Source organism: Anabrus simplex, chromosome 3, assembly GCF_040414725.1.
Source record: "Anabrus simplex isolate iqAnaSimp1 chromosome 3, ASM4041472v1, whole genome shotgun sequence".
In the NCBI taxonomy this organism is placed as follows: domain Eukaryota; kingdom Metazoa; phylum Arthropoda; class Insecta; order Orthoptera; family Tettigoniidae; genus Anabrus; species Anabrus simplex.
The window spans coordinates 261,739,226-261,756,631 of NC_090267.1; the positions used below are offsets into that span (position 1 = coordinate 261,739,226).

Genomic DNA, 17,406 nt, shown 5'->3' on the forward strand with positions numbered 1-17,406 from the left:
TAAACCACATTATCTGAGAATAGATTTCAACTACCTCTCTCCCTCAAGCAGAACACCCTCAAGGTCATCAGTACAAACCTTGCTGTCCATCCCCACTCATCACAGTAGTACGTTTAACAAGTCATTTGTACCGGGGACCATACGTTCCTGGAATTCTCTCCCGGCTGAAATTAGAGACATAAGCAACCTAAAGCTATTCAGAAGAATGTGCTGGAAATTTTACCTACACTCAGATTGATTTACTCTTAGAAGTACCCTTAAATTTTAGATTATTAAGTTAAATGAATAAAATGTCAATGTAAGGTTAGAAACATTATAGTTTATATTTTTCGAGATATAGCTCTAATAATAGTAATTATTATAAATTAATTTTAAAATGTTAAAATGACTTTTATGATGCTTTACATTTCATACAAATTACATTTCACATTAACTTTAATTAACTTATTTTTAAGTAGTTATAATGTTCAGTATATTATGTTTATACAAGTGCATAATTATATGGTTTGGCATAATAGCAGGCTTCATAGCCTGAGCCCCGCCATGTACAGAAAGACATTAATAAATAAAATAAATAAATTTCAAAGGTACAGGTTTAGTTAGGTTCGCTGAAAATATTACCAGGATGTTCCACCAATCAACACAATCAAGGGATATACAGTATACTGTAATATTTTAATAATAATAATAATGTTATTGTTTTTGTGTCCCACTAACTACTTTTACGATTTTCGGAGACGCCGAGGTGCTGGAATTTAGTCCCGCACGAGTTCTTTTACATGCCAGTAAATCTACCAACATGAGGGTGACATATTTGAGTACCTTCACATACCACCGGACTGAGCCAGGATCGAACCTGCCAAGTTGGAATCAGAAGGCCAGCGCCTCAACCGTCTGAGCCACTCAGTCGGGCTATTTTAATGATCGAGTACGAGTTTTTTGCCAAAGACTCAGTAGAATTTTAGTCATAAAGTCTCATAATATTTTTGAATTCAACTTGTTCAATCGCTTAATCATATAGTTTTACAGTTACATTATGTGTATTCAGTTGTGGGGGTATTTTCTAAAATGTTCTTAATTCATGTATTTGTGAGCTGAAGATCGTTCCAAGCTGAACGGAAACTAGTACACAATCATTTAAATACTATGATAAAGTACCTTTATTGTGTTGATTGGTGAAACTTCCTGGAAATATTTTCAGCTAAACTAGATAATCAACATGGAAATTAACCTCTTAACATGAAAGCCTGAGTATACTCGGGGTTTTATATATTTATATAAAATAAAATCCCGAGTATACTCGGGAATGTCGCTCATTGGTCGGTACCTAATTTAAAAGCCCGAATATACTCGTTTCTTGTTGTTTCTCAATATTTCCGCCAGATGTTTATGAAATTATTACTTTAGGGTCCTATTTTTGCCAACAGATGTCTCTGACTCAACCGTAGTGGATGTCGGTGACTCAGGCAGTTCGTTTTCGCAGCTTTCCAGCGATGTAGCATTGTGTGTTGATCCTTGTTTTAGGGCATTTCACACAGCCACAAACATTTGAACAGTATTGAGTGTCATGTTGCATTACTTGCCATCTGTTTAGTGCTGTGTTATTTATTTTAGAACCCGTAAAAAATATCACGAGTATACTCGGGATTTTAAAACAGGAACTTTTCGGTGGCTTATATTTCATTGTTAAGTTCGAAAAATGAATTTTTATTGTTACCACTGTCATTAGTTTTCAATAAATAGCCCATTTTAACAATAAAAAATTAGGTAAAAAAGATCACAATTTTATAAATAATTGGTATGTTAAGAGGTTAATTATGACAGGTTTAGTTAGTAGTGTTGAGCGTACTCAAACAAGATGAAATACTAAGCGGATCATGCTAAAATCTGTACATAACTGTTGTGGTAAAATGATTGAGATTTCATCAGCTTCAACTGGAAAAAAAAAAAAAAAAAGTAGAAAAAGTGAGAAATAAACTGGAAGCAATCAGTAAACATTTCACAAGTGACTTGTTTTGCCTCCTAGAACATCTCAAAGTCACGGATGATTTAGGAGTAGACATCAGTCCAACAATACAAAACATGCTTCTTCAGTTCCATCATATAGCACTGGGAATCACCTGGGTATGGATGAGGAGCTAGGACGACACTATCCTGATATTATGACGGTGGTCAGTCTTGATTATTACAACTATATTATTTACAAAACAGTGCTGAATGTCTCTTTCATCTAACTCAGAAGGGAAAGCTGTAAACTGTCGGTGAACGCACCACACCACTAATTGGCTGCTCAGCGAGCCTGGCCATTACACTAGTCCTAGCAAGCCCAGTCTACAAAGGAAACCAAGCCCTGTTAGCTGAGCTGCCTTGACATGGCCCTCGTGATGTAACAAGCCCAGCCTGGCTATGTAGTGCTATCGCACGATGCGAGCCTAGCTTAGTTGGCAGACACACATACAAGCTGTCCGAGCCTGAGACTGCTTATTGCACACCTCTATTAGATAGAGACATTCATTGGCTATTATTACTAGGTGAAAATAATCAGACTTTCATAATGATCACTCCCAAGCAAACTTTGCATGTCACTTTTGTGTTTTCATTATTTTCAGGGCAAAATACATTTTCAGTTAAGGGAATGCCTTAACCCCTCCATCGTCATATGTTTATTTCAGCTCCTTTCTCTACCAGAAGGGAGTGGGGTCAGTAGAGTAACATCCACACTAAACCTTGCCTGTCGTAAGAGGTGACTAAAGGGGCCCACAGACGTGCAATATTATTGCGCAAAATAGATTGTACAATATATTGTTAGCTGCCTATAGACGTACAATATTATTGCACAAAAATCGAGTTTGTGCAATAAATAGAATCGTGTGGAGATAATATTGATAGTTGTGCAATATATTGTGCAAAGCGGTCATAGACGTACAATATGCGTTGCAATATATAGTCAGTCCATGCCGGTATTTTATTTGGTGATTATATTGAGTGACACTGATCTTTGCTGCGTTTTGATCGCCGTGGGCGTAAGTAGGCCTACCAAAAAGAAGCAGAAACGGAAAAGAAGCACAAGGGCCAAACAGTGGTTTCTAGACAGAGAAAAGTACACTCATGAAAATTTACTCAATGAACTGAGAAAATGAGAACCAAATGATTTTCGAAACTTTCTGCGCATGAATGGTGAATTGTATGATGAACTCCTCGCTTTGCTCTTAACGTCTCACAGAGCCGGAAGGCCATGGTACACTTTGATAAACTTGAAAATAAACTTTTACTCCTCCTATTTTGCCTGCCATCACGATACCTTCTCCAACGCTTGTTGATACCAACTGGTGGAAGGACGGGATATTGCACAATATTGCCAACACACAGCACAGTATATTGCGATTTGTGCAATATATTTCAAACTTTCTTGTTTTCGTACAATATATTGCACAACCCTTCAATATTAAATATGCACTATCAATTTTATTGCACAAACCCCGATATTGCATAATAATATTGCACGTCTATGGGCCCCTTAAAAGGGAGACCAAGGACTCTCAACTTGGGAGCATGGGTTCTGCTAGGTGAGTCTAGCATTGCTTCCGCTTACTTGTGTCAGTGTCCTCGGTCAACTCTTGTTCTTTCGTGACCTTGACGGTATTAGGTTTCCGAGGCCTAGGGAGTCTTTATTTTCAGGCGCTTCGTGGTCCTTTCCTCTATTTTGCTGTTACCTTCACTTTTTGAACAGTCAGACCTCCTCATTTTTCCTTCTTATTATTGTTAATAAAGGATGCTTGCTCAGTTGTACTTCCTCTTAAAACAACAATCACCACCACCACCGCCATCTCGACCATGTAGTACACGATTATCTAAATCTCAACCAGTAACCACAACAACCTGCGAGTAAATGAACAAGTGCACATCGTGTCTCCTGGAACCATACTCTTGGCTTGCGAGTGCTGCGTCTCCAAAAGTTGCCAGCTCTCGATGTGATGTATATCGATTACTAGAATGTATAAAAAAATGAAACAATTACAATTTTATTTTCAGAAGTAAATTACAAGTAAAAACTACATTTTGTTGAAAGTAATGATTATGAGTAAAAATTACTAAAGAAGTAATTGTTACAAGTAATTCAGTTACTTTTACTCAATTACTTCCCAACTGCGAGCTCATACCAGTCTTCTTCTGAACATAGAAAGCAATCACCTAAAGTAATCACTCAAATAAATGAACAATTTCTAGATCTGTGTATCCCAAAAGGAAGAATTATGAGAGAAGATTAGCTTATCGGTCATATGTGATATTAACAATATCATTGACTGCATGTGAAGTTTAGTATTGAAAGTTGGTCCTATATTACAATTCACACGTATATATTCCTCTAAAATTTTGCATTAAGAAGCATAAACTGAACATCTATAATAATAATAATAATAATAATAATAATAATAATAATAATAATAATTTGTTTTTATATGCTAGTGGTTTAACATCGCACCAACACATTGAAGATTTTTGGTGATGCAAGGATGGGAAAAGTATAGAGATTAGGAAGGTAGAGCCATATCCTTAATTAAGGTACAGTCTGCCTGCTGTGAAAATGGGAAACCATGGAAAACCATCTTCAGGGCTGTACACTGTGGGATTCAAATCCACCATATCCTGAATGCACTCTCACAACTATGTGACTGACTGTGTTGCCAACTTGCTGATATTATAATCAAGTATCTGAATTGAAAAAAATGCTTCATCATCAGTGTCGGAGACCAGTTCAAGCATTTCAAGCCCTATCATACATAAGTCACAGCTCAGAGGATTGTTTCCACTTTTCTGTCTACTTTCTTTGGCTGATCTTCATATCTTCTTTTTGTTTAGGTTGAATGTGGGCCACATAAATTTAATTTCAGCTACTTCTGGGTTTTGGTCCATGCCTAGTACTCCTTCATTCTTTCAGTCTGTATTCTTCTCCTTTCTTCCATCTGTGGTGGTTGAGTCTGTGATCTAATCTTTTCTTGAAAACTCGTGGTGTTCGTTATTGTAGACTTCTCTGTTGCTGATTTCCATGCTTTTCTTCTAGATCCTTTTCCACCTCTGTAGGTCTCAAAGAAATTTATCTTGTTGGTTAGTCTTCCTGGGTCTATTCTGTAGCTGTGTCCAAAGAACATGGTTCTACTTTTCCAGATGGCACATGTGATCTTTCCCATCTTAAGATACATTCCTCATTTAATATTGATTCTTACCTTTCATGAACAGTCCCGTTCTTTACAGGCTATTCTTATTTCAGGATAGCCTGGAACTCATTTTTTCTTTCTTTTATCATGGTACAGTAATTAAGTGCCCTTTGAACTCGCATGAGAATGGTCAGTGTTCCAAAACAAATTGTTCATCCTTGACTTAAATCATAATTCTTCTGGTGCTCTTTCCTCGGAGAAGATTGGCAGCCATCATGGAGTAATATTTCCCCATTTGTGTTTCGAACCCCACTGTCGGCAGCCCTGAAGATGGTTTTCCGTGGCTTCCAATTTTCACACCAGGCAAATGCTGGGGCTGTACCTTAATTAAGGCCATGGCCACTTCCTTCCCACTCCTAGGCCTTTCCTATCCCATCGTCGCCATAAGACTTATCTGTGTCGGTGTCAGCAGTAACACGTAACACTTCACAACACACCGGCTAGTTTCAAATCGAAGGTCACTGTTACGCACACTATGTTAGTTTCAGAAGCACATGTCTTGCAACGTTGATTTTGATTTCTACCTCTGGATTGCATTTTTCTGTTAGCCAGAAATGTTATACTCTTTCAGTGGTATTACCATCCCTGGTGACAACAGCATTGGTGATTTCCTGCATAGTGATTTATAAATTAATAGCGCTGTAAATTTCAAGATTTGGTTAATTAATGTGCCTTAAACTAAAACATCAGTCAGTGTAAAACACTGTTGGTCAAAGATCATAAAGGAGGTGGTGGTGGTGATTATCATTTTAGGAGGAAGTACAACTAGGCAACCATCCTCTATTAACACTAATCAGAGAAAGAAATGGAAGGGATCCAACACTTCGGAAAATAAAGATATCGACCAAAGAAAGACGAGCTATGAATGGAGTGAAAATGAAAGACTCCCTCCATACGTAATACCGTCAGGGTCAGAAAAGAACAAGAGTTGACCAAGGGATGAAAGTGAGGAGCCTGGTACAAGTACTGTAAATGGAAGCAATGCCAGGACTCAGCTAAGGGTCCCTTGGTCGCCAACCCACACTCTCAAGTTAAGAGCCCCTGTGGTCCCTTTTAGTTACCTCTTACGACAGGCAGGGGATACTCTGGGTGTTGTTCTACTGCCCCCACCCACTGGGGGATCATAAAGGAGGTCATAGACATGATAACAGTGATTACACCAGCTATAAATAATTAGCTACTAGTTATTCACTGTTGTTATTATTGTTAGTCGTTTAGTAGCTTCTGACTTTCCGTGACCCCATCAGTCTTCCCCAGCATTAAAGTCTTTTCCAGTGAATCATGGTTTCATGGTGAATCATAGTTTTTTTTCTGAGTATTTAACCTTCCAGCGAACAACCTGGGTTGATTTCCTATAATATGGACATTATAGATCACTTCGCAATCCATGGAACTCTAAGTTTTCTTTAACACCATAGTTCAGTTGCATCTATTCTTTGACGTTCAGCCTTTCTTACTGTCCAGATTTCCCTTCCGTACATTGTTATTGGGTAGACCATAGCCTTCACTATACAAGTCTTCGTTCTTAAAGTTACGTCTCTACTCTTGAAAATGTTGTCAAAATTGGCATTGCCTTCTTCTCAAGGAGCAAGCGTCTTTTAATTTCGTGTCTGCAATCGCCATCAGCAGTTATTTTGGAGCCAAAGTAGATGAAACAAGGAACAACCTCCATTATTTCACAATTTACATGCCAGAAGGTGATAGGTTTAGTTGCCATGATATCTTTGTTTTCTTGACATTCAACATTAGTCCAGCTCTTGCACTTCTTTCACCTTCATTAGGAGATACTTTAGTTCTTCTTCATTTTCTGCCATCAGGGTGGTGTCATCAGCATATATAAGGTTATTTATATTTCTCCCACCAATTTTAGCTCCAGTTTCTGTTTCATCTAATTTGGCATTTACCGGGCGAGTTGGCCGTGTGGTTAGGAGCACACGGCTGTGAGTTTGCATGCGGGAGATAGTGGGTTTGAATGCCACTGTCGGCAGCCCTGAAGATGGTTTTCGATGGTTTCCCATTTTCACACCAGGCAAATTCTGGGGCTGTACCTTAATTCAGGCCATGGCTGCTTCCTTCCTACTCCTAGGCCTTTCCTATCCCATCATCGCCATAAGGGTGGTATCATCAGCATATCTAAGGTTATTTATATTTCTCCCACCAATTTTAGCTCCAGTTTCTGTTTCATCTAATTTGGCATTCATCGGGCGAGTTGGCCGTGTGGTTAGGAGCACACGGCTGTGAGTTTGCATGCGAGAGATAGTGGGTTTGAATGCCACTGTCGGCAGCCCTGAAGATGGTTTTCCATGGTTTTCCATTTTCACACCAGGCAAATGCTGGGGCTGTACCTTAATTAAGGCCATGGCTGCTTCCTTCCTACTCCTAGGCCTTTCCTATCCCATCATCACCATAAGATCTATCTGTGTCGGTGCGACGTAAAGCCACTAACAAAATAAAATAAATTTGTATTCCTCATCACATACTCTGCATATAAGTTGAATAAATAAGGTAACAATATGCAGCCTTGATGTACACCTTTCTCAGTCTTGACCCATTCAGTTGTTCCACATAGGATGCAGATGAAGAATACACCCATGGTATCCCCCTGCCTGTCGGAAGAGGCGACCAATGGATGATCGAATTAGAACCATGAGACTATTTGTAATTAGTACCATCACACAGGGAACACCATGGGTCGCTTTTACTTGTGCGTAGTACCACTATGTTGGGTACACAATAAGTTTATGATTAGTAGTGACAGCGTGTGAATCAGGGTGAGTTTTACAGTACCTGTGATTAGTACCACTATATGAGCGACACCATGGGTGAGCGACATCATAGGTCTGCCTTGCCTATGATTAGCACCCACTATGTGAGGAACACCACGGGATAGTACGAGTCCCTGTGATTAGTACACATAAGTGAGGAACGCCATAGGTTCACGTTGCCTGTTAATGGCGCCGCAGTGTGAGAAACACCATCGGTCTGTGTTACATGTGCATATTACATTACCTATGAGTAGTACCATAATGTGTGGAATACCGCGAGTCTATGCTACTTTTGATTAGTACTGCAACATGACAAATACCATGGTTCTACTTTCCTACCGATAAGTACCATTATTAGGGGCCGATGACCTGGATTTTGGACCCCTTTAGACTATAAGCATCATCGATTCAGTATTGTGCTTTAGAAGCAGTCCCTTGGTCAGTAATACTATTGTTTATATGTTAGTTTCTGGGAATGTGGGGTATTGCGGGTTGGATCCAATGTTTGTTTTAAATTCATATCCATCCATTCATCCTTTGTCGTGTCCGACTCGTTGGCTGAATGGTCAGCGTACTGGCCTTCGGTTCAGAGAGTCCCAGGTTCAATTCCCGGCCGGGTCGGGGATTTTAACCTTCATTGGTTAATTCCAATGGCTTGGGGGCTGGGTGTTTGTGTTGTCCCCAACATCCCTGCAACTCACACACCGCACATAACACTATCCTCCACCACAATAACATGCAGTTACCTACACATGGCAGATGCCGCCCACCCTCGTCGGAGGGTCTGCCTTACAAGGGCTGCACTCGGCTAGAAATAGCCACATGAAATTAAATTATCCTTTGTCGTCATGTTTTGAATTCTGGTCAGTGGATGATTTTGGACTTTTAAATTGTCATTACATTTTGTCTCATTTCGTACCATTAGGGGTGGATGACCCAGATGTTAGGCCCCTTTAAACAATAATAATAATAATAATAATAATAATAATAATAATCATCATCATCATTGTGTTGAGTACTTGTCACAATTTATTGTGGTCAACACAGTCAAAGGCTTTAGCATGGTCAATAAAGCAAAGGTATAGGTCTTTCTGGAATTCTCTTGCTTTCTCCATAATCCAGCGAATATTAGCAATTTGATCTCTGATTCCTCTGCATTTACAGAAACCGGCTTGTTCTTCAGGTAGTTCTCGATCTACATACTGCCGAAGCCTATTTTGCCGGATCTTGAGCATAACATTGCTAGCATGTGATATAAGTGTGATTGTTTGGTAGTTTGAACATTCTTTAGCACTGCCCTTCTTTGGAATTGAGATGAACACTGAGTTTTTCCAATCTTTTGGCCACTCCTGAGTTCCTCATATTTGCTGACATATTGAATATAACACTTTCACAGCATCCTCTCCTAGGATTTTGAACAGTTCTGCTGGGATTCCATCATAACCACGTGCCTTATTGTTTGCATTACTTTCTCGGGCCCACTTGCCCTCACTTTCTAGGATATCTGGTTCTGCCTCTGCCTTCCTATACAAATCGTCTACATATTCCCTCCTCTGCTTCTGTAAGATCTTTTCCATTTTTATCTTTTATCATTCCAATTTATGCCCGGAATCTTCCCTGATGTCTCCAATTCTCATGTAAAGATCCCTCATCTTACCCAGTTTGTTATTTTCCTCAACTTCATTGCACTGTTCATTCAAAACGGCATTCTAATATTTTCTAGCTAGTTTTTGAATCTTTGCATTTAATTTAGATTTCCCATTGATTTTTGCATTCCTCCTTTCTTCTGCTATTTGTAATGCTTCACCCGATAACCATTTGCCCTTCTTCTTGTTCTTTTTTCTTTGGAATATCGTCGGTGCCGGGACAAAACCTCCTAAGTGAAATATTTTAGCTTAGAACTTTGGCCGCTAAGGTTCTGTCATCTAAGGTGCAATATTGTGTGAATATTGTCAAGGCATTCTCGCTCTTCATAATGTATGTGCTGCGGGTCAGTATATCTCCAAAAATATTATCACATAGGAGGTTTTGTCCCAGCAACGACGATATGTTTTTCCGCTGTCTCCTTAACCCATTCCGGTCTGGGCCTGTATATCCCTAACAAACGTTCTGGACTGGGCATTTCTAAGGATTTGAAAAAGATTTATATCTCTGTGTCTGTAAGATATTTGCATGATTCTTTTTTCTTTGTGCTTGTTTGAGCATCTAGTTTTTAAAAACGTTGTTTGTTTCATGTCAGCTATCACTTGAGATTTTAAAATTGTTTATATATAATACCATATTTTGCGAATGAAAAAGAAAGTCTGATGGATTATTAATTAAGTACAGTTTTCTGAAATACTGTTATATTTTCCCTAGATTGATCATGTAAAATGTGCATTGCAATTACAAAACAACAACAATAATGAAAATGATATAAAATAATAACTGTTCAATAATAATAATAATAATAATAATAATAATAATAATAATAATAATAATAATAATAAAAACAATGAAAATGGGAGCTGTTGTGAAATTTTATTTATATGTTTTTATGAGACGATACTGGCTTGGAAGGTGATGTTAGGGAAGATGATATTGAAGGCATGTAATTGTAATTTTATTCACAAATGGAAATATTGACCTCCAAATAGGAATTCGAAACAACATCTTGCATTTCATTATGATTGGAATTCATTTTACAGTTTACCGTATGTTCCCGTGTGTTTCATAACTGTGTGAATACATAAGAATATCTACATAGTCATAAAGTTTTCTGTTTTTTAGATGTGAGGGATTATGATTACATAAAATATCTAAAATATAACTTCTATCAAGCACTTGTTTACCTGGAAACACCATGTTTTAGAGCACATTGAGTAACAACACCTACTAATGCACACTCGTCAATTATATCGTAAATTCTCTGGCTTAGACAATACTGCCATCTGTTGCAATACTCTCGTAAGTAACACATGAAGAAACACAATGTAGTTGGCAGAATGTATGCATAGCTCATTCTCGATTTTTAGCGAATTGTCAAACCTTACTACGGGCTACGCTCGCAGAGCGGCGTGAATGTAATTTTGGCCATTGTGAGCTATTAGACCGGAAAGAGTTAACAACACAGCACACTTCTGACCACAGCTCTTCTGGGACTCTATCCTTTAAATCGAATCCATCAAATTTGTTTCTAACCTCTACTGTATATTCAAGAGGTATGTGATTTAGGTCATATCTGCTTGATGGTTTGGCTTTGTCTATCCTTTTTAATTTAAGCTGGAATTTGGAAAATAAGAGCTCGTAATCTGATCCACAATCAGCCCCAGGCCTTATTTTGGATGACTGTACAGCGCTCCTTCTACCTTATGATAAACGTGCTGATACGTCAGTGTGGGGAGAGGGACCAACAGAAAGTGAAGGACAAACATGAAAACATAAAAGGACAAGAACAATCTCCATATCTTCATACACAGCCATCCTCAGATAGATGGATTCTCTTGTCATCAATCCCAGTTCTTCTACATCTATTTGTTCTTAGACCCTGATGGCCACGTTTCTGCTTCCTGGCTTCACCAGAAGGATAGGCCTTTGCATGTATTTTTGGGCCATCTCAACAGTTTTATACAGATGATATTCATCCATTCCCATTCTGTGTTTGTTCGATGTTCCTAATCTTATATTCTGTTTTCTTGTATTTATCCATCTTTCTTTCTATTTTATGCTTTGTACATGAAGTTCAATGCAGATTACTCCATTGATGCCCTTCTTATGAAGTTGGGAAGCTGAAACAACCTCATTGGAGTGTGAGAAGGCTGTCTTCATATGTTTTGATGTTTGTTCTTGTCTCTTCTTTCTGTTGTTCCTTCTTGACATATTGACCTGTCCATTCTATTTATCCTACGATGTGTTCGTGTCGAAGTTCCTTTCCTGTATGGGGTGGTCAGAAACAACATGACTCAGATATATGAGCGTTAGAGGGTTGGTTATGCTTATAAATAATTTGCAAAAAATAATTTGATATCTTGCACCGTTGTCATTTGATCAACTTCTAAAGTTAGCCAGTCAGATCGTTTCACGGGCAAATTGAAATGGGCTTTGTGTGGCGATGTTGCTAAATCTGCACTTAAGACCAGCTTGAGAGCCATGCCGAGAAATCAGCATCAAACACAAACACCCCATTGGTCTCAGCTAGTGTCACCATAGCGTACTAGTATTAACCAGTATTAAGATGTGCAAATTTTGCAACACCGCCTCACAAAGCCCATTTGAACCCGAAAAGCGTTCTGATTGGCTAACTTCAGCAGCTGATAAAATGACAACGAATAATTTTTTTCAAATTATTTATCAGATGACCAATCCTCTAACACTCGTATACCCAGTTCATGTTGTTTCCGACCACCCTATATATGACTTCAGTGATTACTTGTTTGTTCTTTTCCATTACTTACATTGTTTTTGTTTGTTTGTTGAAGTTGAAGCCATTTTCTTTTTCTGGTATATTCTGTTATTGATGAAATGGTTTCTTTTTTAAGAAATTTTCTAGTATGTATTAATTTTATGTTAGTTTGACTAGGTTGGAAATCTTAAAGATTATGTATAACTTCTTTTTCAATAACTAATTTCCCTTTTCTTTCCTACACATTCATGTTTTCATATTTTGGTTCATATGCAGCATTTGGATTGTTCATTTTAACTCTTTCATTGTTCTACAGTAGGCTAGCTGAAGTCTCCTTAACAATTCAGTATAAAACAGGACTAGTGTTGTCAAAGGTTTGATTTATTTTAATTAAACCTAATATTATATTTTTACAGGAATTTGATTGCAACCCAGAAGAGTCGCAAGATGATCAACAGCTAACACTCATGAACTCTAACATTTCCCAAGAGGCCATGTATATGCAGCAATCACAAGTTCTCAGAGAAGAGGTAATATGCTGGTATAGAACAATTTGTGCAACATGTTGTCAGATGCTTATGTTCAATGGAATATAGCAGACAATCTAATTTTGAATTTTTGAAGATATATACTGATGAGCATCACAGTCCCTTTAATTTGAATTGATGTTAACAAATATGATTGTGCAGGAATGACTATGATGTTGCATTCTGCCCCTTTTTCCTCTTCCACACTTTATTGGACTAATGCACCGTCAAATGTGCTGGTGTCTTACAGTCATAGTGCAAAATCGCTGGGGGTTTCCTCCCCACTAAATTGCCTAGGAGGATTCTTTCGTTATAAAATAATGAGGAAAATGTTGAACAAATACATTATAGAAATTAATTTTTTTACTGTGCATATTTTCATAAAAACATCAGCAATAATATACACAATATAGAAATAATAGAATGAATGCCAGACCTTGAGCAATAAAGCAACGTAGTGCTGGCAACTCCGCACCTGCAGCCTATTGTTATGTTTCACTCTGGCAAGACCATTTGAAACTTGGGCAAAAATATAACTTACTTGAAGCCCTCCTCCCTTGTCATCGCTCTAAGTAGCTCGAGCTTATACCACTCCTGTACTTCTTGGAGAGGGTGTGTTTCTGATTGGTAGCTTGGTGGCGCTTCCGCAAGCGGGCCGGCATTGGTAATCATTAGTACAGATTGAAAAGGAACATTTTACAATACCTGGAGTACCAGAGGGGAGAGATCTTTCCTCTACGCTTGGTATAATCCCACAATCCTGCCCCAAAAAATATTCTTTCAAAATTGAAAGCAAGGCAGCATGAAAGAAGAAATTGCCACCATTGACTTTATTCCCATTGGCCAGCTCCGATCAGCTGTGAAGAAGTCTATGTAACTTTTTTTCTGCTAGAGGTCGTATGCGCGCCACGCCAACCCGCGCAAAATAAAAACACTCGTTCGTCAAGAAGAAAATGTAATTTAGTAGTTGTAACCTGTCTATGTAAATCCAGGCCAAGCTTTGTCATGAGAACAGTGGCCCCCAAGGGGGCCACACTCCCTTCGAGAGGCTCTTAACTATCGCCGCGGCGCATACTGCCCGCACGGCAAGAAAAAAGTTAATTTAGTGGTTGTAACATACCGTCACATTTTCTCATCAGTTGGTGACAGCATCATCCGCCGCCAAGCCTCCGTGTATACAGCGAGCAAAGTGTGAGGCGCGCCATGCCCGGCCCGCTTGCGGAAGTTTTACCCAATATTTACTTAAGGAGAGTGCAAACAGAATAACTTTCCAATGTTATCATACTTTTTATAACAACGGAATTCAAACAAAAAGGTTTGGGGGAGTAGATAATTTACTTACCGGGGAATTATAGACCCTCTCCCCCACCAGGTACTGCCTGAAATAAACACTAGTAGTGAAGTAAACTCATGTCCTCATCCTGAGGTGGTGCAGCTCTTATCAGGCGCACCCCGCAATGGAGGTGAGCTGCATCTGCCATTTGAACCACATACCAGCCCTCCTGCCATTCCTAAATTTCTGGCAATACCAGAAATCGAACCCAGGCCCCCAAGGATGACAGCTAATAACACTAACCACGCTACAGAGGCTCCTCCCCACCATTTCTTTTTGATTTTGCACCCTGCTTCCAGTACTACATATACCAAGGGAGATGGCTGCAAGATATAGGCCCTATAACTGCAGGCTTGCATTTGGTACGTGGTATGTTAGGACTCCACCATCAGCAGTCCTGAAAATGGCTTTTCCATGGTGTCCCATTTTGACACCAGGCATATAACAGCATATAAAGCAATGTTAGTTTCCTTCTTAGTTTTGTTTCCTTCTTTCCCATTCCAGTACTACTGAAAAGTGTTACGGTAGTGGTGAACTGCTACAAAAATTTCCTACTTACAAGTCATGTTTTATCTGGTTGGGAGGAATGGAAACTGCGGCAATATAACACTTGCCTCTCCTTCTCAGCGATCTTGCTGTTGTGCTGCTAGACATCTTACAGTAAGTTCAATGTAGTTTGCTTGATTTTGATCCAGAATTGCACTGGGTTTGGATATAAAATATGGTGAAACTTCATTAATGCGTTCCTCATTAATACGCTTTCCCGCTTTGCATGTTGCAATTTTGAAGTCCTTATTCTCATCGTATTAAATCTATATAAAAATACCTCACTTATTGTGTCACAAAATTTCACTATTACCGCTTAGTACGATCACATTTTTCCTAGCCCTGAAAATGTTGTCATCCCTTGTGAAACAAATGTTATTTCCAACTCGAATAAGGTCCGTCGCCACAGTTGTACGATTATGGAAAATGGCCTCAAATTCCTGAACTTCGCAGGATAAGTTGCACGTTTGGGGAGCAGGCTGTTTGTCTCAGGAATATTCAGTTTTGCTTTTTGGTTAGCAGCAAGATTGCTGAATAACACAGTGAGTCTGTTTGTGTTTGTATTTCTCATTCCATTCAGAAGCTAGAAATTTATTTGTGTTGAGTGGTACAGTGAGTGAAATGTAGCGAATATTTGTCGCGTGATACGGTAGCCTCTATCTGGATTAGGACCATTATTGTGTGAAATTGACTAGCGTGGTGCGTGTTTGTCTTGTGATAGCCTAGGTATTGCCCCCATCATGCCGGGCTCAGCTCGCCGGTGAGCGAGAGTCTCAGAGGTAGACCATTCGCTTATCGGCTGTGCAGAAAATTTTAAAGGCAGGAATAGATGAAGGACTAGCGACAAATGAAAAGAAGCTAAAATAGGTTTATACATTTTTAAAAACTATCACTCTTCCAATAAACAATTAAATTTACAAAATCTGGGACTAATTCTTGAAAATCTCTTCTCCTCGTGCTATCGTCTATAAGGAATCTTGATCAATTTAAAGCTCAACGAATGTTCTTGTCTGTAATAATAATAATAATAATAGGGATCATTAATTTACTATAAACTGGATTGAAAATCAAAATACTATCTGGTATCACTCTCTCCAATAATGATAATTAAATTGCTTAAATTAAAATATTCCTTCTGGATCTCACTTAATTCTACAAGAAAATGATCATTTTCTTTCCCTTATTAAAATTATTGAAAATTGTTTAATTCAAGAAATTGTAGTTAATAAGTCTTCCTTAGACTTTCCCTTCATCAATCAATTCATTTTTATAATTATTAAGTGACTGAACTTCTCATAATTAATTCTTATTTGATCTCATATCAACCCAAACGTTACTTGTTGTTATGCAATAAGTGACTGTACAATAACTAAAATTCAGCCTCGTGACATCAATCCACGGACGTTGCCTTCTCTTATTCAATTTATTTTAGTGAATTAGATCCTAATCTACCTTAAATTATAATAAAATCTTCTAAAGATTCATAATTCATCAAATCACGGACACGCGAAAATAACGTAAATCGGTCAAAATTTGACGCGCGCAGTGGAGAACATCATCATAAAACCATTCAAGAAAATTCACAAAACACAGAATATAATCAAATCACACATCACACATTCACACATAGGTACATGACAATATTACAATATTATTTACCCGAACACTAACCCATTATTATTAAATTTTGAATTTATTCCAAATTAGGGAAATCATTCTCTAGATGACAATATCATGTATATTCCAGGTATCGATCTAGGACGTGATAGAGTTGAGGTTATCACTTTTATGCAGAAATTAATTATACAACGATGTTCAAGGGAATCCTTTAAACAGAAATTATTCAAAATAAGCAAGTAAAATACCTACAGCACAGGTCAAAATATTAGAATACATGCTTACGGTACATGAGTTGCGGCATTTATTCTTATTCTCCTACTATATCGTGGCTCACGATTAATCTGCACTCAAGCTCGAAGAAATCATGTCCAGTGACACATTTCTTCCAAAAATGACTCTAATGGATGCATAAATTATCACACAAAATATAATGTCCATCTGCAAGTCATAATCAAATTAATAGCACAGTAAAATATACGTATAATTCATCATTACTCCGTCCGGAGGATGCCTTGTTCCAGGCCTACTTTACATAAAGTGAGCACACGATAATTCTTTCCAAGAACGAACCAACATTAAACCCATGACCTTATTCAAATTTTAACCCGTAATTAGGTTTAATTATTTTTACTCATTATTATTATTATATTTATTGACCGTGCCTAATCACACTTGCAAAGCTATCGTATGAAATTATTCAGATGACTCTAAACGAACTAAAGTCCACAGAAATGTCGTATAATCGTAGAATGAAATTTGACGCTTAGAAAAACATTAGAACACTGTCCTAATCTGTCTCAATTAATTTTCAAACTATTTCAAAATCATTCAAGATTAACGCGGAGGTCATTTACTTTTATTTCTCCTGCCGTCTTAAATTTTTAGGACAGTTGAGGTCTCTCTCGATGACATTCACTCTTATCTCTAACTAATAGAACCGAATACACATTCATTCCAGAGCACAAACTACCTCCCACCGAGGAAAGAAGAATGAAAAGTCAAACTACTGCTAAACTAA

General features: G+C 38.1%; 1 protein-coding gene across 2 annotated transcripts in view; it reads left to right on the plus strand.

Moving 5' to 3' along the window:
• LOC136867205 (zinc finger protein 723) overlaps positions 1-17,406 on the plus strand; it is a 93,826-nt gene that overhangs the window by 32,771 nt on the left and 43,649 nt on the right. For both annotated transcript variants that reach the window (XM_067144335.2, XM_067144334.2), the window contains exon 3: positions 12,779-12,892. In XM_067144335.2, the coding sequence (XP_067000436.2) occupies positions 12,779-12,892 (114 nt within the window). The remainder of the gene's footprint in view (positions 1-12,778; positions 12,893-17,406) is intronic.